At 41.7% G+C, this 27,251-nt stretch overlaps 1 protein-coding gene across 2 annotated transcripts in view; it reads left to right on the top strand.

Annotated features, from left to right (window-relative positions):
* Window positions 1-8,599: 8,599 nt before the first annotated feature.
* Window positions 8,600-27,251, top strand: part of LRRC27 (leucine rich repeat containing 27) — a 59,710-nt gene continuing 41,058 nt past the window's right edge. Inside the window, exons 1-4 of one of the 2 annotated variants that reach the window (XM_048859511.2) lie at window positions 8,618-8,766; window positions 13,307-13,582; window positions 13,940-14,070; window positions 18,080-18,138. In XM_048859511.2, coding sequence (XP_048715468.1) covers window positions 13,370-13,582; window positions 13,940-14,070; window positions 18,080-18,138 — 403 coding nt within the window. In that variant the 5' untranslated portion in view covers window positions 8,618-8,766; window positions 13,307-13,369. Of the gene's footprint in view, window positions 8,767-13,306; window positions 13,583-13,939; window positions 14,071-18,079; window positions 18,139-27,251 lie in introns of both variants that reach the window. The other variant, XM_048859512.2, reaches the window with a different exon arrangement.

Raw genomic sequence — 27,251 nt, 5'->3', positions numbered from 1 at the left:
ATTCTTATTGTATGAGTAAAGGGCAGTAGAACTGTACTTAGCCTGTGCTGATTGAGAGCATCAAGAGAGAGGCTAGGGACAGGTGTTTTGCTTGATGGTCTGCCTGAGTCACAAGTGCTATTTGACTTGCCCCTCTCCACTGATTAAAGACAAGCTGATTAGGCTCCATAGATCAGGGGTGGGCAAACTACAGCCTGGAGGCTTCATCCAGCCCTTCAGACATTTTAATCTGGCCCTCAAGTTCCTGCCAGGGAGTGGGGTCGGGGGCTTGCTCTGCACAGCTCCCAGAAGCTGTGGCACATCCCCCTTCCAGCTCCTATGCATAGGGACAGCCGGGGCTGCTGCACGCTGCCCCCATCACAAGCGCTGCCCTCACAGCTCCCATTGGCCAGCAAACGGGGCCAATGGGAAGTGCAGGGATGGTGCCTGCAGACGGGGCAGTGCACAGAGCCTCCTGGCTGCGCCTCCATGTAGGAGGCGGAGAAGGGACTTACCTCAAGCAGCTTCTGGGAGCTGCTTGAAGTAAGTGCCGCCCAGAGCCTGCACCCCTGACCCCCTCCCAACCCTCTGCCCTAGCCCTGATCCCTCTCCCACCTTCCTCCATCCCAGAGCCCTCACCCCACACCTGCATCCCAACCCCCTGCCCCAGCCCAGAGCCCCCTCCGCATCCTGAACTCCAAATTTCTGGCCTCACCTCAGAGCCCGTACCCCCAGCCAGAGCCCTGACTCCCTCCCTCACCCTAACCCCCAATTTTGTGAGCATTCATGGCTCACCATACAATTTCCATACCCATATGTGGCCCTTGGGCCAAAAAGTTTGCCCACCCCTGCCATAGGTAGTCTTTTGTTTTGTTAGGTGACCACTACAGTTTAAATCACTGATAATCAGGTCTAAGTGCTTAGGCCTGCTGTGGGACAGTGTTTCTATGGAAGAGATGGCCCAGTCTGCACTAGCAGCAAGGTTCCCCCACTGAGAGCTCAGCTGAAATCATTGAGAGCTGGGTGGAACCTCAAGAGACCAACTTGCAGAGGTCACAGTGGCAGCAGAAGGTGACGGTGCAGAGCCTTGGCAACAGAGTGATGAAGTGAACGGTGGCACAAAGAACGACAGTGGCCAGAACGAACAGTGAGCAGCTGGAGGAATGAGCAAGGTGCCTTCTTGCCCCACACCTGGGAGGTGAACTCATGTGAAAGCACCTCTAAACTCTGAGTCTCCACTGACCAAGGACAACACCAGTGAGTGTTAATGAGGCTGTAAAGAGTGCTGGAGACACAACACAGTTCATATGAACAAACATGGCTGTGGCATCATACTTCCTATTTAAGCAAGAGATACCACACACTACGAACTGGAGGCCAATGTTAAGTGCATTGTCACTTGTTCATCCTGAAGTTGAACACTGGTTCCGAACAAGACCAGCAAATGCTCACTATCTTCTGCAAGAAACTCAGCTGACTGGCTAGACGCATGTGGTGCAACAGTGAAAGACTCAACACTTGAAAAAGTGAAATACTCTCTGACCACATTTTAAAAACTTGCATACATGGCTGATGAATGCACCGATGCAAATGGGCATCAAGTATTAAGTCATTGTGTACTGTGACAAAGCTCTGTCCTTGTCTCCGTGGGTCCTGCATTTCCTGGTGGATTTCACTAGCCTCAGAGGCTCACTGTGACCCTCCACGTAGCCCCTCTCTCTCTCTAGAGGCCAGGGTCACAACTTACTGAGCCATTTTCATCATAAGCCAGCAAGGGAGGTGAGGAGAAGCAACCCTCCCTTGCACAGTCTCTGTTGTCTCCCAGTCTCAGTGATTAATCAGGGAGAGAAGGGGAAGGGAAGGGAAGGGAAGGGAGGAGGGAGCCCAGGCCTTCCCTCTACTCCAGGCTCCAGCCCAGAGACCCTAATATTAGCAGCTATGGTAGCTGACTTTTTGGAAATAGTACAATTCCCTGGGCCACTTCCCCACAGCAGCCCCCACTCGATAGCTCCTTCACTGTTACCTCAGGGCCTCCTTCCTTGTGCCTGATATGGATTTGTACTGCTTAGTTCCTCCAACCACACAGCTTACTCCTACAGATCCTGACACACACCTACCTGACTAACTGGGAGGCTTTTAACTAGTTTCAGCCAGCCCATGATTGGCTTCAGGTGTCCCAATCAACCTAGCTGTCTTCCCTGCCTTCTGGAAAGATCTTAATTGGCCCCAGGTGTCTTAATTGGGTGGGGAAATTGGAATCATGTTTGGCTAAGGGCAGGAATGGGAACAGGGACACAGGTGTAAGGCTCTGTGGTGTCAGAGCTGGGAAGGGGGACACTAAGGAAGGAAACTGGAATCATGCTTGCTGGAAGTTCACCCCAATAAACATTGAATTGTTTGCACCTTTGGACTTTGGGTATTGTTGCTCTCTGTTCATGTGAGAAGGACCAGGGAAGTAAGTGGGTGAAGGACCACTTGGGTCATTAAACAATGCCATCCAGGCATCTACTACAACAGTAGTAGATCTTTGATCCAAATGTAGCTTCTATTGCTGGACAATCAGAGAGCTATCCATTGAAAAAGTACTGGAAGAAGCAAAGACTTCAGTCCAGAAGTTGACTAATGAAGGCATTTATACCGAATCCTTTAGTGAAGAGGACAAGAAGTGTTTGTTAAGACAAAAAGAGTACACAGAATTGATTCTTAAAAATCTACAACAGCAACTTCTAGATACTATTCAACCTCTACGTAGCTTTTACAGATCCCTGTCCAATAAAACACCGACAGCTGAGCGGAGTGAGGCACTACCAGAAATGGGGCTGCAATGTACTCAGGACAGAAGAGAGAATTTGAACACAGAGTGGAATATCATACGACAAATGAATGAAGATTTTACTTCAACTTCTTTTTTATCACCACTAGTGGCTCGAACCGATCTTTGTGTTATGTTTCCTGGGATGAAAGAAGTAGGAATTCATCTCTTGCTACTCTCAGTCACAACAGCTAAAGTTGAGCGTTCTTTTTCATCATTGAATAGAATTTTGTGTTCTGAAAGAAGTCACCTTCTGCCTGATCATGTGAATGAACTAATGAGCATATCAGTTGAAGGAATGGAAGTACTGGACACACGAGAAGTCACCAAAGATGAACACATTGCATTCAAGAAGTTCATTAACAGAGTTGTGCAAAATTATAACAAGAAACCAAGAAAGATGTAGATGTAGTGCTTCACAGAAGGCTTGAGTAGCTAACTTTAATTTGTGTGATGATTTTAAAACCTGAGTCAAATCTAATAAAATAGTCATGAAACATTTTTCAGTTTTTACTGTGGTGCCATACAGTCCACTGTCACCCTCACAATTTCACCCCTCATCATCCCTAACTTTCCTCCCGCCCATAAATTCAAACACCCCCCTCCCCTAATTTCAATTCCTGGGAAAAACAGTGTCTGTGTATACCCGGAAACTTCAGTGCAATCAAATGGATAAAGAACTGATAATGCTTTGTGGAAAACTTTATAGAACATTCACTCTAGAAATAATTATTCCTGTGCACAATACATTTTCTGTCTTTCCTGTTTTTTATTACTGAAGATATCTGTACGAAAACAGGACCCTTCTAAGAGCTCATCTACTCCTGCTGCTTATTCAGCATCTGAAGTCACAATTTTCTTTGAGTCATCACAATAATTTCCACAGCAACCAGTTGTGAACTTACAGACAGAGAAGTTTGACTTCAGTTGAGGAAAAAAATAGCAGTGATTCTAGCTCCTCTGAGGCAAAACTGCTATTAGAATGCAGAGGTCCTTGTGACTAAGAAAGGGAAAAGAGCACAGAACATGTGATGTGCAAGTGTAAGCAGATTTTTTTTTTACAGCTAAGTATATTAGCTTTCCCAACTTCATCATGAGGATGGGCAAATAAGTTTTATGCATGAGCTAGTAAACTATCAAAAACAGAGGTATATCTGCCTGATTATATGCATGTGCCACTTCCACTGGAGGCAATAGCAACTGCATCTGTATATATGAGGGAAGAATTCTGTCCCTAAGGCATAAATGAAGATAATAGCTTCCTTTGCAAAGTAAATATCAGATAAAATTATCCACAGTCCACTTTCCACAAAGTTATAATTCACACAAATGTGTGAGCTTTATGGTGACCCTATTCCACTGTGAAGAGCATGGGATAAAAATGCAGGTAAATAGTGGTCCGTTTTACAACTATGACTTCAGTGGGCTTTAATTCAGGCCCCAAATATCATGAATATTTTCAAACCAGTTTTTCATTTAGTTACCATGGCAGTCAAATGACTTCCAAGTCAATGTAAGTTCACAAGGTATGAGTAAACTGCTAATTCACTGCAACAAGCACTGTTGAAACAAAAACCCACCCTGTGTCATTATTCCTGGCATATTAGGAAAGATAATTTTTCCACAGATGTTCCAGAAGTGTCCAACGTTTGTTTTTCTTTTTTGTCTCTCTACACTTTTTTTTTCTTTCATACAGCTTTACATTTTTTTCTTTCTCTTCCCAATCCCCAAAGGTACTATATTTGCTTTCTGTTTTATATAAACTCTGCAAGGAAAGTCATAGCTTCTGCATTGTCTCTGTTCACAGTGGTGCCAGTAGAAGATATTGAGACACCCACAACCATAGACATGGAGGGATGGAAGGAACTTCATGAGGTCATTTAGTCCAACCCCTTGCACTGAGGCAAAATTAAGTACACTCTAGATGACTAACCCTAACCCAAAGTGGGTCGTGAGCCCATTTTAATGGGGTCGCCAGGGCTGGCTTAGACTTGCTGGGTTCTGGGGCCAAAGCCCAAGCCCTACCACCCAGGGGTCAAGCCGCACCACCCAGGGCCAAAGCCAAAGCCCAAGGGCATCAGCCCTGGATGGTGGGGCTCAGGTGCCTGGGGCTGAAGCCCTTTGGCTTCGGTTTTGGCCCTGGAGCAGTGAGGCTTGGGCTTGGGCTTTGGCCCCCCCACCTGGGATGGTAGGGCTCTGGCAGACTTGGTCTCCCTTCCTGGGGTCGTGTAGTAATTTTTGCAGTCAGAAGGGAGTCATGGTGCAATGAAGTTTTAGAACCCCTGCTCTAGACCATCATAGACACGTAGCCCAAAGATGAATATTATTTGAAGATCTGAGTCAAGACCATTCAGCCATTTCTTAATTTAATATGTACATTTTTCCACTGGAAAATAGTTTCTTACAAATAACTCAAAGCAACTGAACTTTAAAACTTTTCACTTGTCTGCAATAAGGATTAGTCACTGCATATGTCGGATAAATAATAAGACCAGACATTATTATTAATTATATTAAAAATATTTGGGGAATGGCAAACGTATTAGGAAACATTGCTACATTTTACTTTGTGAAACGCTTTATGGCACCATGGTGTTAGACAGTTCTGCTACCCCAGAGTGTTGCTGCTATGAGTCTAAGCACAGAAGAGGAATCCCTTCCATATAATTTTTCTCAATCCACACTGCAGCCTCCTCTTCCCAGTGGGCAAGTGGTTGCTCAACTTGCTTAATTCCTGGAGTCATCTTTGGAGACAGCTTAAAATGTAACCGTGCTGCAATTTGCCAAAAATGCAGCCACCCCCCTTCTCTAATCAAACCTAGTGTTTAGGGATATTGCGGGGGGGAGAAATAAATTCAAAATTCTTCATACTTTTTTAATATTCTGAGCAACACACACATAAAGTTGTTTAATTGTCTTGGAATCAAAGGTATGTATGCCATGGTTTTCTGAACATTTTTATTTTATTATTTGTTCTTCATTTGACTTTGATGTAGGTGACCATGAAATTCCAGACAAGGCAAAAATCTGCAAAAAATAACTGAGCAGACGCCAAAATGGGTTGTAAAATCATAAACGTATGAAAGAATGGCTTGTAGGGGAAGAAAAACAAAATAAAATATGCATGGTACTGTTTCCACTTTTTGACTCAAGCTCTATAATAAAAAGGCCTGTGAATTCTAGATCTCTTAATTTAAGTGTAAATTCTTGATGCTGATATGAGGTATTGTACCCCAAGTGAGTGTATAATATAGATTACAAAGATTGTGCATCAGAAAGTTTTGCAAATAATTTGGCTTATGTACTATTACAAAATGTAAAAAGATAAACGTATTTTTGAAAGAAATATCTTCTGAAGAAATATTTTCTTTTTCTTGAGCCAGTTTGATACAGTATTTGTCAGCAAAAAAAAAATCATATGCATAATATTGTCAATTTCGTTGTCCAGCTTTCAAAATTCTTCATACTTTTTGTACAGGTGGTACATATGAAATTATTGGGCAGGTTACAGGGCTCTAATATGTCTGGTTGCATTTCTAGAATTAAATTAGGTTTGTTATGTTGGGGCTTTTTTGCCTATTTATGGCCCCATGACAGATTTCTATCAATCCCTACAAATCCTCTTTAAAGTATATCTTTTATTTCAGATTGACACAATCCCTCACTAAATCTCCAGTGGAGTTATTCACTACAGTGTGATAGAAGAACTATAGGATATTGCTATCTAAACAAGGGCCTAATTGTAGCATAAAAGCAGGGAGCTAGAAAAAATTGTGTGTAGTTTTATATACAATATATCATGGTGAAATGACACTTCATTTTTGTGAGTTTAACTTTCCCACAGAGAGAAAACAATGACTAACATTAAGCCATTCCAAACTAATAAAAAATGTGCAAGATCTGACTTGCCTATCTGGAAAACTCTACCACCACTATGGGTCTAATCCTGAAAACATTTAAGTACATGCTTATCTTAATCATGCAAGTAGTTTCACTTAGATCAACAAAACTAAATATGAAGTAAAATGTTTGCAGGACTGGGACCCAGATCATTATTCTATCATAATTCTACATTATTCTATTCTGTGTGAAACTTTTCATGTAATGACTAATTGCATGCAAATACTGATTTTTCTTTTAATAATTATTTACAAGTTTATCAAGGATAAAAACAAATCATTTTCATCAGTGACAGTGACTTATTTCATGGTGAAATTGTTAACTATATGCTCCAAAAATCCCAGTTAAAACATTCATTGGGAGTCTTCTGATCTGACTCTTGCACCTTGAAGGCTGAGTGGGATTAAAGAGGGGAAAGAGAGGTTAGAGAAGGAGAAGCTGGAAGTAGAACTGAGAGAGAGGACATGGGAGAGGAGAAGAAATAGAGGGGGAAGAACTAAAACAAACAATAGGAAGTTCTTCACACAATGCAGTCAACCTGTGGAACTCATTGCCAGGGGATGTTGTGAAGTCCAGAAGTATAACTGGGTTCAAAAAAGAATTAGATAAGTTAATGAAGAATAGCTCCAACAATTGCTATTCATCATGATGGTCAAGAATGCAACCCTATGCTCTGGGTGTCCCTAAACCTCTGACTGCCAAAAGCTGGGACTGGATGACAGCGGATGGATCATTCATTAATTGCCCTGTTCTGTTCATTCCCTCTGAAGCATCTGGCACTGGTCGCTGTCAGAAGACAGGATGCTGGGCTAGATGAACTATTGGTCTGATCCAGTATAGCTGTGCTTATAAGGCTGAAATTTGTAGGGCTCCGGGAGGGGAGGATGAAAGGTCTGTGGGGCAAAGACTGGGGGGTGGCTGTGGAGGGTCTGTATGGGGGGGAAGGGAGAATTAAAAGTCTGCAGAAAGGATTGGGGGTGGCTGTGCAGGGTCTGGGTGGGGGAGAGGGTTTGTGGGCACAGGGAAGGTTGGGGTGGCTGTGTGGGATCTGTAAAGGGGGGATTTGTGGGGCATAGGGAGAGTTGGAGTGGCTGGGTGGGGTCTGGGTGCAGATGGGATTTGTGGTATGTGGAGAGGATGGGGGCTGTGTGGAGTTTGGGCAGGGGAGAGGAGGGGTTTGTGGGATGCGCGGGGAGGGGTTGGCGGTGGCTGTGTGGGATTTGTGAGAGTGCAGTGAAGAAGGGGGCTGTGTGGGGTCTGGGTGGAGGGGGAATTTGTGGGATGCAGAGAGGATGGGGGCTGTATGGGGTCTGAGGGGAGGGGGTATTTGTGGGGCACAGGGAAGGTTGGGGTGGCTGTGTGGGATGCAGAGGCGATGGGGGCTGTGTGGGGTGTGAGCAGGGGAGGTGGTTTGTGGGGCATGGGGGACAGGGGTTTGGGGGGCACAGGGAGGGTTGGCAGTGGCTGTGTGGGATCTGTGAAGGGGGATATGTGAGAGTGCAGGGAGGAAGGGGGCTGTGTGGGGTCTGGGTGGAGGGGGGATTTGTGGGGCACAGGGAGGGTTGGGGTGGCTGTGTGGGATGCAGAGACGATGGGGGCTGTGTGGGGTGTGGGCAGGGGAGGTGGTTTGTGGGGCCCCGGGGCGGAGGTTTGAGGGTCACAGGGAGGGTTGGCGGTGGCTGTGTGGGATCTGTGAAGGGGGATTTGTGAGGGTGCGGGGAGGAAGGGGGCTGTGTGGGGTCTGGGTGGAGGGGGGATTTGTGGGATGCAGAGACGAAGGGGGCTGTGTGGGGTTTGAGGGGAGGGGGTATTTGTGGGGCACAGAGAGGGTTGGGATGGCTGTGCGGGCTCTGGATAGGGAGGGTTGGGGTGGGGTGCGAGTCTCCATGGTGCGAGGGCCTCCGCCGGCCTGAGCCCAGCTCCGGGGCCCTGGGCCCGTGGTAGCCGCTTCCCCGCCGCTTGGCTGTTGCTATGGAGACTGCGGCGGCCGCCCGGGCCTGTTTGTTGCGCTTTGGTCCCGGCACAAAGAAGGAGCGGGGGAGCCGGCACCTCTCGCAGCCGCGGGGCGGCGGCAGGTAAGAGCTCCCCGGGATGGAATCGGGGGCGGGGACGCTCGGGGGAGAAGGGGACAGGAAGATGCCCTGCGGGGTGAGGGGAGCTGGCTGGAGCCTGCTGGTGGGGAATCTGCCCCACTCCTCCGATGGGGAGCCTGCAGGCCCGTTTGGTGGTTTGCATCCCTGTTGCAGTCATGCCGGTAAGGTGTCCCCCTCCCCTGCCCTCCCCTCCATACTTCTCCCCATCCCCGGATCGTCTACAGGGCGAACAAATTCTCCTGGGGTGCTGTGCTGTCTGCCCCCCTCTCCCCCCCCAACCCCCCCAAAAAGTCAGGCCAACGAAACATCCCAGAGGAATTTGTTTGGCGAGTTCTGCTTCCCAAGGTGATGCTATTGATAGGGCGACATTTGTGACCCTAGGCCAGCGGGGCCGCCCTGCACCGGGTAATTTAAAAGCTGGGAACCCAGAGAGCAAACCAGACCTTATGGGGCAAATCCTGGCCCTGAATTGAAGGGGAGACTTCTTACTGGGTGGGGCTGAGTTCAGGGTCACAGTTTAGCAAATGAAGTATTAAAACCGCAGAGGTAATATTGTCCTGGTGTTGGTCAGCTTAACCTGCCACTGTACAGTATTAGGGGTTTTGTGAATTTAAAAGCCAGTACGGCTTATAACTCTCTGGGCCTGAATCTCTTCTGGTCTCACTTTACACCAGTTTTAAAGCTGTGTACTTCTGCTGACTCCAGTGGAGTTAGTCCTGATTTTTACCAGTGTGAGAGGAGAGTAAGTTCATCTGTGTTTCTGTGCCTGTATTTGGAGTAAGGAAACAAATAAGGGCTCTGTATGAGGCTTTTTTTTAAATGATCTATTAAATCTCATAGCAAAATCCTTCATTACAAGAAACGGAAACTTTCAGATGAATCTATGAGTGTAGCTTGTGGCATTTCTAGGTAAGGGGCACAATATTTGTTATCTTGCCCTTTTCATATTTTTTTTTTCCTAAGGAGCAGAAGTTGGAAAAAAATTACACAGTTCAGATACGTAGGCCTCAGTCCTTAAAATATGTACATGCTGAGCTAATTTCCTTTCAATGGGACTACTCACATCAATAAAGTTAAACACATATGTGTTTTGCAGGATCTGGTTTTTGGTTTGTATTGTTATAGCTGCCAGTTAGTATTGCATTACAACTACATACAAGCAACTTTGCAATGGCAATAGCAATGAATAAACAAAAAAAACGAACAAGCAAACAAAATAAGAAATGGGAGATGATGTAATATTGCCACAGACATTTGAGGAAGAGGAAGAGGTACAAGGAAAAGCTTTGCGAATTGAAGCTTTTTTTTTTTCTTTAAATCAAAACACTCAACTTTGAGGATACATAATGTTGTAAACAAATGTCCTAAATGATAAATTGTTTACAATTATAAAAATCCCAGGAATTTATCTATAAATATTTAAAACCTGTTTTAGGCAAACAAAATGATTTAAATTAAATGGGGAAGAGATGGCCAGCCCTCTGTGGAGATAGAGGTGGTTAGGGACTATTTAGAAAAGCTGGACGTGCACAAGTCTATGGGGCTGGACGAGTTGCATCCGAGAGTGCTGAAGGAATTGGCGGCTGTGATTGCAGAGCCATTGGCCTTTATCTTTGAAAACTCGTGGCGAACCGGGGAAGTCCCGGATGACTGGGAAAAGGCTAATGTAGTGCCAATCTTTAAAAAAGGGAAGAAGGAGGATCCTGGGAACTACAGGCCAGTCAGCCTCACTTCAGTCCCTGAAAAAATCATGGAGCAGGTCCTCAAAGAATCAATCCTGAAGCACTTGCATGAGAGGAAAGTGATCAGGAACAGCCAGCATGGATTCACCAAGGGAAGGTCATGCCTGACTAATCTAATCACCTTTTATGATGAGATTACTGGTTCTGTGGATGAAGGGAAAGCAGTGGATGTATTGTTTCTTGACTTTAGCAAAGCTTTTGACACGGTCTCCCACAGTATTCTTGTCAGCAAGTTAAGGAAGTATGGGCTGGAAGAATGCACTATAAGGTGGGTAGAAAGCTGGCTAGATTGTCGGGCTCAACGGGTAGTTATCAATGGCTCCATGTCTAGTTGGCAGCCGGTATCAAGTGGAGTACCCCAAGGGTCGGTCCTGGGGCCGGTTTTGTTCAATATCTTCATAAATGATCTGGAGGATGGTGTGGATTGCACTCTCAGCAAATTTGCGGATGATACTAAACTGGGAGGAGTGGTAGATACGCTGGAGGGGAGGGATAGGATACAGAAGGACCTAGACAAATTGGAGGATTGGGCCAAAAGAAATCTGATGAGGTTCAATAAGGATAAGTGCAGGGTCCTGCACTTAGGACGGAAGAACCCAATGCACAGCTACAGACTAGGGACCGAATGGCTAGGCAGCAGTTCTGCGGAAAAGGACCTAGGGGTGACAGTGGACGAGAAGCTGGATATGAGTCAGCAGTGTGCCCTTGTTGCCAAGAAGGCCAATGGCATTTTGGGATGTATAAGTAGGGGCATAGCGAGCAGATCGAGGGACGTGATCGTTCCCCTCTATTCGACATTGGTGAGGCCTCATCTGGAGTACTGTGTCCAGTTTTGGGCCCCACACTTCAAGAAGGATGTGGATAAATTGGAGAGAGTCCAGCGAAGGGCAACAAAAATGATTAGGGGTCTGGAACACATGAGTTATGAGGAGAGGCTGAGGGAGCTGGGATTGTTTAGCCTGCAGAAGAGAAGAATGAGGGGGGATTTGATAGCTGCTTTCAACTACCTGAAAGGGGGTTCCAAAGAGGATGGCTCTAGACTGTTCTCAATGGTAGCAGATGACAGAACGAGGAGTAATGGTCTCAAGCTGCAGTGGGGGAGGTTTAGATTGGATATTAGGAAAAACTTTTTCACTAAGAGGGTGGTGAAACACTGGAATGCGTTACCTAGGGAGGTGGTAGAATCTCCTTCCTTAGAGGTTTTTAAGGTCAGGCTTGACAAAGCCCTGGCTGGGATGATTTAACTGGGAATTGGTCCTGCTTCGAGCAGGGGGTTGGACTAGATGACCTTCTGGGGTCCCTTCCAACCCTTATATTCTATGATTCTATGATTCTAACCCAATTGAATTGTATAATGTAACTGTGGCTTCAGAAAAAAAAATACAGAAACAATTTTATCACAAAAATTGTGTTAGAATTATTTTATGAGAACACCTTTATTATTATCAACATGTAATGTCAGGCTCTACAAAGGACTGTATATACACAGAGTTAAGTTGTATCCCTTTGTTGGACTTTTAGTATAGGGTCAACCCAGCTCTCATTGTCCTAGGTACTTATTTGGCTGCCATCACCATAGTATATGAGCACTTCCCAGTCATTTAATGCATTATTATCATCCCCACCCTGACACAGACCCTGTGAGGTAGGGAAGTATTATTATCCCTATTTTACAGATGTGGAACTAAGGCACAGACTTAGGAGCAGTTTTTCAAAGGTGCTTACATGTCTAAAGATACAGATAGGCGTTAATGGGATTTTCAAAAGGAGGGACCTAACCTGGCTAGGCACTTTTGAAATTCCCAGTAGGTGTCTATCTGCCTCTTTTGGTGGCTGAACACCTTTGAAAATTTGCCCAAGTGACTTGCCAAGGTCACAGAGGACTTCTGTGACAGACTAGAGAATTGTACCTTAGTCTACTAAGTCTCACGCTAGCATTCTAGTCACTGAATCATGTTTCTCCTATTAAAATAAACAGGTTTGGGTCAGGCCTTGTATATACACAGATGTTTAAAGAAGTTTAAGAGAAATACTTAAGATGTTCCTCCAGTTAGACACAAGATGTTGGAAACAATTTTATATAACGTCACATTGCACTTATATAATACTTTTCATTCACGGACCTCAAAGATCTGTACAAAGATGAGTGAGCATTATTGTTCCCAATTTACAGATGAGGTAATTTAATCAGAAAAGTCCACTGAGTTCTGGGTCTACTTTAAGATGGACTAGAAAGTACTCTGCACCACCTGAAAGAGAAAAATAGGTGCACTTTAGGCATTTAGGGATTTTGAGCACCCTATAATGCTTATGGCTTTGTGATAGTTAGAACTAGTAAGAAAGGGAGAAGTGGGTGTTGGCAGAGGGAGGAAGGAAAGTTGGAGGGGACAGAGGGCACTGGGAAACAGCTACTATATGCTTCCTAATGTCCAAGTACCATCCCTGAAAACACGGTACTGTACTCAGATTTGAAATGTGTTTTGAGAAGGCATTGGAGGAGATGGAGATCAAGTGGCGCATGGGAAATGTGAACCCATTCAAAATATAAGGAAGGGTATGGGAGAAGGATATAAGGGGTGCAGTTATGAGAGTGGCATGAACCCAATGTTTTTTTCCTTTGTTACCTTTAAATGTATGTAAAAATATAGAATAATTTCATTATTTTCTGATCTTCTAAATTATCACATAGCACTAGTGAGGATGTGGGGAATAAGTATCACAAAAAAAGAAACCTGCCTTATGTGTGTTCTTTTTTATTATTATTTTTTTTTTGTTCTCAGCTTATTACTTACCTTCAGATGATCAGTTTGCATGTGGGATCAGTATTTTAGGTTTGCTAACAAATGGATGAAAGCTTTTCTGAAGAATCTTGTGGTGGTGGTGATTACTTAGAGAATGACTATCAGAAAAAGAGAAACCTATCTGTTTCCAGTTCATCAAAATATATTAGGAAGGCAGTTGAAGATACACTGTCTACTCCTTCAAATACTCTGGATTTGAGTAGGAAAAAACTTCAGCATCTTACTGAGGAAATATACAAATTACCCAACCTTAAAGTGAGTAAATTGCTGTGAGTAACTCTGTTAATTACACACTTGACTTAAATTTTGTAGGCACCAATTAAGGGCTCAGTACTGCTCTCATTAAAGTACTGGAAAATCTACAGATTCTTAGCTATGATTTTTCCCCCCTGCTTTCTAAAAACTAGTACTAAATTCAATAAATGATTTATTTATGTAATTTATATAACTGATTGTACCAATCATCTCCTTCATGGTTTTATGAGAATGTAATTTTTAGAATAGTTTATAGTTCAGTTTACTGGGATTTTCACAGTAATATTCTTCATGCCAAGGGAACAGGCATTCTACTTTAATTCTGGTTTTAAAACATATTTATTTTTTCTACATTAGCATTTGCATCTGGAAGGAAATGCTTTAGCCATAATTCCTAAGGATTTATTTCAGCAGCTGCCAAATCTTGTTTGGCTGGATCTCCGGCATAACAAAATTAAAACTCTTCCCCCTGGAATTGGATGTCACAAGTAAGGCATTTCTTGTATTGATAATATAACAAAAAATTATTCTTCCTCTATTTGTCTCTAATGTAACTTTCTTATTCTCAGACTCTTGAGCAGGTTAGTTCTATATTGACATCAGAACTGAAGAACAGTAAGCGAGAATTATATTTAATAATGCTCAACTAAATGAGCAAGTACAACTAACTAGTACAGTAGATTAGTGCACAAACCCTTTTACCTGCAGAGGCATATGGCCTGATTCCCCTTTCATTTCAATTTTACACCATTTTAATTCCATCGGTTTACACTGCTGTGAGGAGGAGGAAATTGAGAGATACATCAAGCCCATAGTTTCAAATCCTAACTTGGGTCATGTGAAAATGGATTAGCAACCAAATAAACTAAGTAAATCATGGTGAGACATAAGAGTACTGTGGAGTGGGGACACAAAAATAAACCTGGCAGCTAGATACTGAAATGAATGATGATTACAGTGGCAGGAAGTCATGAGTGCAGTGAGAAGACCATTGTAGTAGTTCCATGTATGAGATAAGTAGTGTAACACCTTGTCACTTGCTGAGGTATTAGTGGTGGAAAAGGCCAAAGACCACAGTTTTGGCAATATTAAACCAATGAAATTGGCATGAACTAAAAACTAAATTTATCTTTGTATTAAAAGAAATATTGGGCTAAATTTGCTTATTATGGTCAAAAAGGAATCTTAGCTTCCACACTGTAGTTACTGGGGAAGAGGCAACTTCTGAAAATAGTGAGATACTGGAGAATTTTCCAAAGGGAAAATACAGTTTCATGACTTTTTTATTTAAACAAGATGCTCAATGATATTTTAACATAATTTATTCTTTGTGATTTGTATAGCATTATGTCATCAATTTATGATCAAAAAAATGAGTAGATGACTCTGAAAATTGTCAAGTTTTGTACCTTTTTAAAATTATAACTGTTTTTAAAAAAGAAGACAGGATTAATAGTATTTTCTGTCATGTAATTTTGCCATGCATCAGTGTACACATCTCTATTTGAGTCTTGAGATTAGTAAACTCTGTATGTGCATTTATCTTCATATAAGTAATATACAACTCACTAGTGCTAACTTTTTTTGAAAACTCCCAGCATAAAACATTCAGTGATATTACATTAGTAGAGTTTCATTTAATCCTTTAAACAATAATCCCATATTATAGTAGAATTTGTTGTAATTATTGTTGCTGATCGGTGCCAGAGTACACCAAACCCTTAGGGTGTCAGTAGTGTGCCAGATGTACCACGACATGGAGGCAAGCACCGTAGGGGCTTCAGCAGCTAGTCCTGGCAGGTCACAATAACCACTGAGACAAATGGTTAAGGGAAAGGTTATTTTACTGGAAACTTGCAAAGATTCCAATTTCCCATTACATTTTCTCTGTGATTTACAAAGATGGCTTTACAGTTTGTTTTCACAATTTTTGCTGCTTGCTTTTTTCCCCTCCCCTCATTTTTCAAGAATATCAGGCTTTCATTTACTACTTTTGTTGGAGGATTATTTATTGGAGGTTATTTGGATGACACGAATAGTGAAGTCACATGAGACTGTAATCTTATCTGTTGCTCCGTATGCCCCAGTTGAGAGGAGAGTGTATGCTGAGTGGATCCAGTAAGTGAAACTCTGTTTTAGGGAAGAGTAGCTGCAGGAAAGGCCAGTGCAGGAGCAGGAGGAAAGATTTTATCCCTCACTAACACTTTGGGCTTCCCATGCTCGCAGTCTATTTATTCAGAGCTATGTGCAGTAGCTAGTGTTTGAGATTAAGAAATAATACAGCACTCTAGAAAGAATAAATGCAATGAAAAAGCTGCATACTGTAGCTTTTAGATTATCATACTGAATGACTTAAAAAAACTGGTAAAATTTAAAGTAAGTATGACAGTTTCTCATATTACTTTGTATGTTGCACATGTCAGTGAGGCAGATCAATCACTGAAAGATAATGGTTTAGAGGGAGATAATATTGCATGTATGAACAATAAAGTGGAGGATTAAAAATTATGATTTCAATTTATAAATATTAACACCAAGCAGTTCATTTACTACCATTTCACTAAAAATCTGTGTGACCAAAACCAATTTTAGATTTAGTTTTTAGTTTTCACAGTGTAAAACCTAATAAATTCATCAACACTTTAAGGATGTATTCAGCCCTTCCATTGGGTCCAGGATCTTCTCAGCTTGCAAAATCTGGCCTTATGGTGTGAGGGAAGCTCAATTTTTTTTCACCTCACAAGGAGCAGAGAACCTCAGAAATCAATTAAACAAAGTATAAACCAAAAGTGATACTTATTATCCTTGTGACCAAGTGTCACAAAACCAGGCCTTATGGCAGCCCTTTTAATTTCAAAGAGAATTTTGTCTCTAACCTGTTCTATATGATAACATTGAAGAATTTACACACATAAAAAAATTAAGCTTCTAGTTTAAGCTAACAAGCATGGAAGTGCATACCAGAATCAAACAGATGTTACATATGGATGGATTCAGGGTGCACTCTTTCATGTGCCAGCTATGGACTGGTAACAGACCTTCCATCCTAGGGAGATATATAAAGATGTGTTCTCTTTAAGATACTTTAATGCAAGGCGAGGTATAGCTGTTGTTTTCTCAGGTGAGGTATGTTACATGTAGCGCCACTTAATGCTGAATGGTATAATACACTTAGTGGCTGAACAATATAATACAGTTTAGCATTTCATTACACACCCTATTGTCTTTTGTTGTAAGAGGTTTGATTTTTTGTTTTTGTTTAATTGATTTCATTATATTTCCTGGATTAAGTTGTAACATTGACCTTTTAATGCTGTTTTAAGAAATTATTTTTATTTTCAAAAGTGGGAGCATCTTGCATGGTTAAACTGAGACTGAGTCAAATACTGCCAGTGATTCTGGATGCTGAATGACAAGCTTATCGTTTTCCATATTTGATAGGAAATATGGAAAACAACTATATCCATGTAATTGTATTCTGTTCTAATCATTTTAATGGATTCAGACATATTAACAAAGTCTATTTCTGATCCTGAGGCAGGATCCAAAGCATACTGATGCCAATAGGAGTCTTTCCATTGTCTTTAGTGGGTTTTGGATTAGGCCCTGAGTGAATAATCATAGGGAATCATGGATGTGTTAGGAGTACAGAACGTGATTGTCTTTAACTGAATTGAATATTCTGATTCAACAAAATAATATGTAAAAGGGTATGATATGTAAAAGTTTTAATTTAATTTATTTTTCTTTCAAATTAATTGGCTGTGAAAAATGCATATGATAAATTAAAACTTTTTTTAAAGAGATAAACAAAGGTGGTGTTGAAACCACCAAACTTTGTTTTGTCGTATCTTAACAATATAATTTAGTTTTATCATTTCCAGTCATCAAACTTCAAAAGAAATTACTTCCATGCTTCAGAATCTGTTTTTATCAAATTTCTGCTGTCAATTTTGTAATGGAAAACCCATTGAAAATAGAGTACTGATAATCCCTTGTCTATTAGAAAAAAAGTAGTCTAAGAAACTATTAGTTTTGTTTTTATGTAATATCTATGTTAAAAGAATGTTATTAAGGTTACAAACTCAAGCAATCAGAAGTTAGGAAATGCCAGAATTAAGGTTACCTGTACATGTCTGTTTAAATTTTGGCAAAGTTATAACCATTTGAAAACCACATCTTATAATGGAAGTGTCCAAACACCTTAATAGTAGGTGGCGCTACCAATAATAATCAGTTTTTTAAAAAAAAGCAGGAAACATCATAAAATATTGAAATGGTATGCAACAATAGCTTCCATTTGAAAGCAGACTTCAGGCCATCAGACCTTGAACCACTGAGATACACAAGCCATAGTTGATGGTAGCTGTGGAGAAGCAACCCATTTCCTTCAGATATCATTAGTATGGTAGGAAACAAAGGCATATGTTTTTGTGTTTTAACAATGCAGTTTAATTTTGCTTTTACAATTGTTACTATTTTTGTTTTATTACAAAGGCAATTGAAAACGTTACTTTTAGAAAAAAATCCTATAAAAAGGCTGCCAGTGGAGCTTGGTAAGTATGTAATTTTTTCCCCCAGAAGTCCTAGCAGACTTAGACTTTTTCCATTTAATGCTCTAGTCAAGATTAAAACTGTATAGCAAAGTATCTAAATATAACCAAAGAAAGCTTCTAGTTTTATAGCGAATATTTGTTGCACAGCAATTTAATGATGACAAACATTTTCAAAAGTGACCTCTAAAATTGTACCCACAAGATTGCATGTGCAAAGATCCTGTACGAACTGAGTAATTATATATCTACCTAACTTGCATCATCAGAAAAAGGGAGGAAGTGACCTGGAATGCTTTTAGAAGAACAGTAGGACTGAAAAATCTTAACAGAATGAGAGAGTTTGAAATTTAAGCAAATGTATTCTTTGAAGGCTACATTTATTACATATGAAATATTTCTGTATATATGGATTCAGTAATTTACCATAGCTTAACATACAGAAACCAAAAACAGTAAACCATGTAAAATATCTATTATATGCATGACAATGTATCGGCTTCCACTGTCTAGTTAGTGTGATTTGTATGAAATAGTATTTCTTTGGTGGGAATATTTTGGCTATGCAGGTAATAGTAAACCCAATATTCATATTGCACCTCAAGTATTCCACTTCCATTAGTACTTGCTTAGCAGCCATGTTGAAATGTCATTTTAAGATATGTTGTCTCTTGAAAATGTTAGTTTAAATGATATTTCTACATCAGCAAATCATCACTTTTGTAGATGACATGCAATTTGTATAACTACTGTATCCAAGAAAGAAGTTCAGGAAATAGTGATCAGTGCAGTGATTAGTGGCTCACTTGTCTACTTCCTCCAACCCTTCTGACCCACCCCAGTACCTGTGGGTAAGATGTACATTTTGAACAGAGTAATTAACCATTGGAACAAAACTGTGGTGGATTTTTTGTCTCTATGATGTGTTGGACCCCGTTTTGGGATGCTGCCTGATGTTCTGGGATTTCACTGAGCCTCTCCTGCTCCACCAGCCTGGGTTCCCACTTTCTGTTTTGCTGAATTAGGCTCTCCGGCCTCTTGCAGCGCGCACGCGCACACGCACACACAGGTGGGGCCACACACACTTGCAGCCATAGACTGCAGGCGCTCTGTGTGAGAGGACTCCCCCAGCACTCACATGCACACCCCTTTTGGGAGATAAACCCAAAATAATACTGTCTTGCACTGTATAGAAAGATCTGCACACCTAGGCTGATTAGGGAAGCAGCTACAGCTGTGGCCAGCTCAATCAGGGCCCAGCTGGCTCTTATAAGAGGGCTGGAGGCCAGGAGCTGAAGGAGTCTTACTCTAGCCCTGGAGTGGGAAAGGCTAGCTGCCTAGGAGCAAGGTACCTGAAGCAGAGCAGTGCTGGGGAAGGGCAAAGGGGAGCTGAGGAGCTCCAGCCTGGTAAATCCTTAGGCTGCAGGCCTTGGTGAAGGCCTACGAAGAGGTATTGGGGCTGCAGAGGTGTAGCCTGGAATAGGCAAAGGCAGCAGGTCCTATCCCCTTGCCAATGATGAGGGGCCATTATAGACTGCAGTCTGCCCCAGTGAGCTGGGGCTAGATGATGACTGGCAGTAGCCACTGAGGCAAGGTGGGTTAGAGGGTTGGAGATTCCCCTGGAGGGGAGACCCATAGTAAGGGGGTACTGCTGGGGGCAGAACCCTGCGGTAAAGGGGCACCGCGGTCCAGGAGAGACAAGGGGGCCAGCAGCAAGCGAAACACCAGCCAGGAGGAGGCTCTCTGTATGCTGGAGAGCTAATTCCCAAGACAACCAGCAGGAGGTGCCATGCTGGTGAGTCTCGACCTCATTACAAACGGGCATACATAGGTTACTGGCCCTGTAAAGTCTACATGATACTAGAAACCGTGCTTTGTTGACAGTAAACCTGGCCATGTGCCTTCGTTACTGAAACTGAGTCTTGGGTCTTTTGGGCAGTTCGATTGAAGCTTGTTGTCCGGGCTATCTGGACAGAGCCAGTGCAGTACACAGAGGGAACACACACACAGCCAACATCTGACGACACCATGGTTTGGACACAGTGGTTTGGCAGGGGCAGCAGAGTGTGAGCGTAAGTTGCTGGCTGACCACTGCCAGGCTGGGGCCTTGCTACAAGAGTTGAGAGGGTGCTAGGTCTACAGGGGAAGTGTCCCAGGGAAAGTAGGCAGCAGGTTGGAGGAGTGCAGTACGTGGCTGCCGGCTATAGGGTCCCTGGGTCAGGACCCAGAGTAGTAGGCAGGCCTGGGTCCCCCTCGCTTGCACCCCACTTGCCAATGAAGAGAGTGGCCAGTATCCAGACTGCAGTTTGTCCTTGCCAGAAGAGGGTGCTGCAGGCCAGGGATCGACGTAGGTCCAAAGAGTGGAGACAGCAGTGAGGGCAGATGTGATAGCACTAGCTGAAGGTGGACTGGAAGGGCCGAGAGCTAATTCCCAGGATGGCCAGCAGGAGGCACCATTGTGGTGAGTCCTGCTTTGTCACAGGGCACATTACAACAATTTGTAACACACCCTGCTGCTTACTAAATCTCCATTGAACTATGACTGCAGAGGTGTTAATTGCCCACTTCATTTTGAGTGGTCTCCTATAACATGTGTGAACCATGCTTAACAATCAGTCCCATCTTGTATTTAGCTTGGACACTCTGGTTACCTTCCCCAGACCTGAAGATGAGCTCGGTGAAGCTTGAAAGCTTGTCCTTTCCATCAGTCAAAGAAAGTCCAATAAAGGATACTACCTCACCCACCTTGTCTCGCTCATATTCTGGGACCAAAACAGCTACAACAACACTGCAGACATATATAAAATGTTTTGTATTATCTAAATCTCAGTATTACTTATCAGTGCAGTATTAAAGGCAGTCAGTATGGTTGCTTAGGGGTTTGGGAATGCTTGTTTGTTAGAGAAACAGAAATGCAGATATTTCAGCTGTTTGGGGTATATTTTTTCACAAAGCCAACAGCACAACACAGTGTTTAGTCTCTGTGCGCTAAATGTTTTATACACTTTTGTTAATTATATCTCACACTTATGACATATCACTGAACATTTGTATTTTAATTTACATTACAGTATACTAATTTGTAGTATCCATTGTAATACTACAATACTAAAGACTTGCGTTTTATTAGGTGGCAGGCAACTCTAGTATAAAAATATAGTTTTTGATAAACCTGTGTATTATAAAATTCTAATTTCCTACTAGTACTGAATATTATGATGTCTTTGACAACTACAAATATTTTATGATGGAAATATTCCTTGACAAATATGAATATGGATTGATTCTGCCTCGATAATGTTGTCTATCTTATACATTGATGACAACAGACAGCAGATACCATCTGGTGAAAACTACTTGGGGATAGTGCATTAAATCTTCTTTGTTTTGTTTTTCCTGCTGCTAAATGGGTATCACTAGTCATTTTATACAGTCTGTTTCAAGCTAGAATGGACAGAATACTTATTTAACTGTAGATTTAGGCTGATGTAAACAGTATGTCTTCTCAATCATTAGAATGCAGCAGGTAAATAAGGATACAGTGAACAACTAAGTTTTGGATGATATTTACGTATCAGCAGGAGACAATTTCTCTTACTTTAAAAATGTGTCAAAAAAGCTAGTGTTGGGAATCATTAGGAAATGGATAGATAAGACAGAAAATATCATTGCCTCTATATAAATTCATGGTATGCCCACACCTTGAATACTGTGTGTGGTTCTAGTTACCCCATCTCTTAAAAAGATATTAGAATTGGAAAAGGCACAAAGAAGGACAACAAAAATGATTAGGGGATATGGAACAGCTTCCTATGAGGAGAGATTAAAAAGATTGGGACTGTTCAGTTTAGAAAAGAGATAATGAAGGGGGGATATGATGGAGGTTTATAAAATCATGAATGGTGTGGAGAAAGTGAATAAGGAAGTGTTATTTACCCCTTCACATAACACAATAACCAGGGATTACCCAATGAAATTAATAGATTTAAAACAAACATAAGGAAGTACTTCACACAACACACAGTTAACCTGTGGAACTAATTGCCAGGTGGTGCTGTGAAGGCTAAAAGTACAACTGGGTTAAAAAAAGAAAGGTCCATCAATGACTATTAGTCAAGATGGTCAGGGAGGCACCCCCATGCTCTGGGTGTCCATTAACCTCTGACTGCCAGTAGCTGGGACTGGACGATAGGGTAATTATCAAGTGATCCATCCCATTTTGTTCATCCCCTCAAAAGCAGGATACTGGGCTAGACCGACCATTGATCTGATCAGTAGGACCATTCTTATGCTCTTATTATCCTCTAGATGCTTACAAATTGACTGATTAATAATTTGTTCCAGTATCATTCCAGGTATCAAAGTTAGGCAGACTGGTCTGTAATTCTCTGAATCCTCTTTGTTCCCCTTTTTAAAGACAGGCATTATGTTTGCCCTTTTCCAGTCCTCTGTGACCTTACCTGTCCTCCACAAGTTCTGAAAGATAATTCTAACAGTTCTGAGATTGCTTCAGCTAGTTCCTTAAGTTCCCTAGGATAAATTTTGTCAACCCCTGCTAACTGCAAGATATCTAATTTATCTAAATATTCTTTTACCTGTTCTTTCCCTATTTTAGCTTGCATTTCTTTCCCCTTATTGTTTAATATTATTTGTTTTGAGTATTTGGTCACCATTAACCTTTTTAGTGAAGACTGAAGCAAAATGAGCATTAAACACCGCTGCCTTCTTGATGTCAGTTATTAGCTCGCGTTCTCCGCTAAGTAAAAGATATATACTTTCCTGCATCTTTCTCCTGTTCCCAATGTATTTAAAGAACCTCTTTTTATTGCCTTTTATGTTCCTTGCTAGGTGTAACTCTTTTGGTGCCTTAAATTCTGATTTTGTCCCTATATGCTTGTGCAATTCTTTTGTACTCCTCTTTAGCAATTTGTCCATGTTTCCAAATTTTGTAGGATTCCTTTAATGACTGAAAAATCAAAAAGAGCTCCTAATACAGCCATATTGGCCTCTTACTATTCTTCCAATTGTTTCTTCACATCAGGCTCATTTGCAGTTTTGCCTTTGATATTATCTCCTTGAGAAATTGACAGCTTTCTTGAGCTCCTTTTTCCCTTTGATTTTCTTCCCATGGGACCTAGTTCTGCAGTTTATTGTCAATTGCTTTTTTGAAGTCCATTGTCCTTTCTGCTGCTCTTACTCCTTTATTTCCTTAGAAACATGAAATCTCATTTCATGATCACTTTCATTGACATTGCTTTCCACCTTCATATTCACTATCTATTCCTCCCTGTTGATCAGAATCAAGTCTAAAATGGCTGTCCCCGGGTTACTTCCTCCACCTTCTGAAACAAAAAGCTGTCCCCAATACATTTCAAGGACTTGTTGGAAATTGTGTTTTGCCATATTACTTTTCCAAGAAATGTCGGGGTAATTAATCTACCATTACTACAGGTCCTGATGGTCTGTAGTAGACCTCTTATCATGAAATCACCCCTATTTTTCACCCCTTTTATCTTTATCCAGAGACTCAACGGTTGTGTCTCTCACCTCGTCCTGGACCTCAGAACAAGTGTATATACTGATGCATTATGCAACACCTCTTCCCTTTTTACACTGTCTATCCTTCCTGAACAAGTTATACCCAATTAAGTCATTTAGCTGATATGTGTAACCCAGTATTGAGGTGTGGCTGCAGCCTTCTCCCTTTTCCTCCTCAAGGGTATGGATCCTGGGTTCGCCTGTGAGAGTGCCTCCGGCCTCCACCCTAGGAAACCCCTCCTATTGTAGAGAACAGCCTGTGATTTGGGAAAATAATCACCCAATCTCACACAGAGCCGTGTCAACCAGAGCACAGTAAAATAAAATAGCTATTACAATTCCCAGAGTAATAAAACCATAACCTGGGTTTTAGTAAGTATGGAGAACTCAGGACAGAGAAAAATGGAAAAGCAGATTAGGAGAATAAAAGACAAAAACAATACATAGTTTGTAGTTCTTGCAACACTTACAAACCCACCCTGTGCTCCCTTTCAGCACCTCCTCAGACAAATAATGAATTTAGGCTCAGTCTTTGATCGGTGGGTAACACTGAAATTGGTGGCTGTCTTAAAACACAATATCAAATAAATACAGGGGTTTTCTGACAAGGTCTCCACACCAACGATTGGAAGATCATCTTTGCAGTTCTCTGGTCTGGATTCAAATGTGTGGTTAGGCTGGCTCTTGGTAGCCTGACTGTGGCTCTCTTCTCAGTCTCCTAGGTTTCTGGTCTTGGCAGAGATGACACTGTCCAATGTCCCAGAAATCCTCAAAGGGCTCAGTTTTCACTGGGGTAGGAATGTCCTGCCTGGCTGTGCTCACTCCAAACACAATGAAAACTCAAAGTAAAACCAAACAGTTTGTCTCGGAGTTCTGGTTTATTATTGCTTCTGGTAGTGTTGCAAGCTAGTTCTATCTGTGAAATCGAGTCCTGAACCTCTCTTGTTGTTGTTTCTGTAGTCATGGGGGAGTCCCCTAGAAATTCAGTGTGGTATTTCAGGAGCACCCTCTCTAAAGGGGTTACATGTACTAATACTTCCAGTTCTTAGTGTTTATTCCCCATAGCCCTTGAATTGGTGTATAGACATTTCCAGTGGTGAGTGAATTCACCCACTCATTTCCCTCTTTTATGACCCTATTGTAATTAGTATGTAAAGCACTTGCTGATTAAATTCCACCTCCATAGAAAACACAGCTGCCAAAATAATTTTTCTTGCCTACCACTTGGCTCAAGTCATTTCTCTTTTCAGATCCCTTTACTGACTACCCATCATCTTATTAATTTCGCTCCTGAACCTCACCTTCATGGCCATGTATAACTTCACTCTACACTTGTATCTTTAGTCTTGTTTCCAGCTACTTCCCCTCAAAGCCCCTTTGCAGTTCCTAAGCCTGACATTTTTCTGTTCACTGAGGGCCCAATACTGTTAATCTTTCTCAGTTTGAGTGGCATTTTATTTGGCCAGTAGTGCTGTTGAGTTCAGTGGACCTGCTCTCAAAATAAAGTACTTCAACACCAAGAAGGGTGGCTGAATTGCTTGCTTAGGTTTGAAGAGGGTGGAAGAAGAAAACTTTCTTCATGCCAACCAATGTGCTTGGAACAACCTCTATGTGCCAACTGATTACACGCTCTCTCCATTCAAATCTTACCTCAGAACTTTACTCCTTTCAGGAGACTTATCAATTCTAATCTTACATTGGTTGCAAGTTGAATATCTCACTGGTTACTGTTTGTTTGTTTTTTTTAATAAAATGTGAGGAAACAAATTCTGCCTCTCACGCAATACAGGTAATTCTGCCTCTCACGCAATGTCAAGGTATGTTTTTCCACCTTCTCTTGTGTCCACTGTTTTATCTTCATGTTATTGTCTTATTTCTGGCATAGGTTTAAAGGTTAGTATCCATGTCTCTCTATTTTTGTGGGTCATGCGCACCTATGATATCTGAAATAAATAATAATGGCTGTAAGATGTTACTTTAGTGTATTTTAATACAGAAAACTTGATGTAAGTAGGTTCAGTTCTGTTGATGTCAGCGGGGTTGGACCCACTTACGCCTGGTCTGAATTTGGTTCATTTTGTTTAAAACTTTAAGAAACCTTGGTAGTTGACAGAGTACAGACATTAGCCCATGACTGGTCATCAAAAGACTAGATATCTGACAAATAGCCTAACGACTAAGACATTCTTTTAGTTGAAAATAAATACTATATCTTGGTCCTCTTCTGGATGCAGTGGGACCAAAATAACAGTGGAACCAAGACAAATCTATTCTGCAGGGGAGGGACCAGAATACTGGGAGCCTGCACAGAGCCTGAGTATTTCCTGTGTACCAAAGGCCCTGGCTCTGTCGGGGTTCTCCTTGGGTTGGAAGATTCATCACTGCTTGTTTCCACAGGCTCATGCCCGCAGCAGAGAACACAAGCATCCTATAGTCTACTCCATCCTGAGTTGAGGAATCCTTTCTTCCACACCACACCCTGTGCTCATGGAGAATCCCAGTGCTTAGCCCAGTTTCTCATCTTATTTTGCATTTTTCTTTTTCCTGTTTGTGAGCCGTTAATATTGCTGTATTGCCATTTCTAGGGGAGTGATATCAGTACAATTGTTAATCATGCTACAAAGTTTGTTTTGCAACATTCCTTTCAACTTTAATTACTAATAATTTGGAATCAAATAATTGTGCTATAAATAATGGTTGTCATTCCTGCAAGTAAGGTTTGGCTGAAAACATTATTAAAGTACAAATATACTGCTTAATAGAGTAAAGCATAAAATAAGCTCACACAGAATATTAAGTACTATGCCTTTACAAATCAAGACAAAATAAATTGATGTTCAGTCAAGCTGTGAATGAAGTTTTTAAAGTGCCATTCTGTCAAGGTAGCATGAAAAATCTGTTTTCAGTGACTAGACTCAAGATCTCATTTTTCACATTGTGCTTCCAAATATTAACTATTAACCTAAAATCAATCAATCATGCCATGCCAAAATATTTGTCATCACAGGTAAAATTTTTTAGAAATTTGAATAAACTTGTTTTATAAAATAGGTTTTAACTCTGAGGTTTGTTTTTAATCCATAAAAAATATAAATTCCATTATTAATGGCCTGGCTTAGAATATGATTTCATTCTGCAGGTCCAATTAATAGGGAAATATTTGTTCTGATCACTTTTATTTTTACTAATTTAGGCCTTGTTGTGGAGTGGGGATAGAGGTAGGTCAAAGATCCCTGCAGCCTACATTGCACATTTGGCAGCTGTCCCCAGCTCAACCACAGCATTAAGGATACTTGTCAGGAAGCAGGGTAGTGCACATCTGATAACATATGATGCACTGCTAATTGCAGCTCTAACACAGTGGCTCTTTCCATCGCTGGCTGTCGTGTGCTGCCTGCACTGTTGCTTAAAAGCAAGGTAGAAGGCTGAGGCATGCAAGCAGGATGCGTACATTTACTGGACCCTTTCAGGAGGGAAAGCTGTATGTGGCATCTATCTCCTGTCATTGGGGAGGGAAACGTCAATCTCCTTTTGCAAGAGTAGTGCCAAGCATTTTAGGAGTGATAGGGTGGTAAATG

This window comes from Caretta caretta, chromosome 7 (genome assembly GCF_965140235.1).
Source record: "Caretta caretta isolate rCarCar2 chromosome 7, rCarCar1.hap1, whole genome shotgun sequence".
NCBI classification, from domain to species: Eukaryota; Metazoa; Chordata; order Testudines; family Cheloniidae; genus Caretta; species Caretta caretta.
Note: the sequence above shows the minus strand (reverse complement) of the source record. Positions and strands in the feature narration are given on the sequence as shown.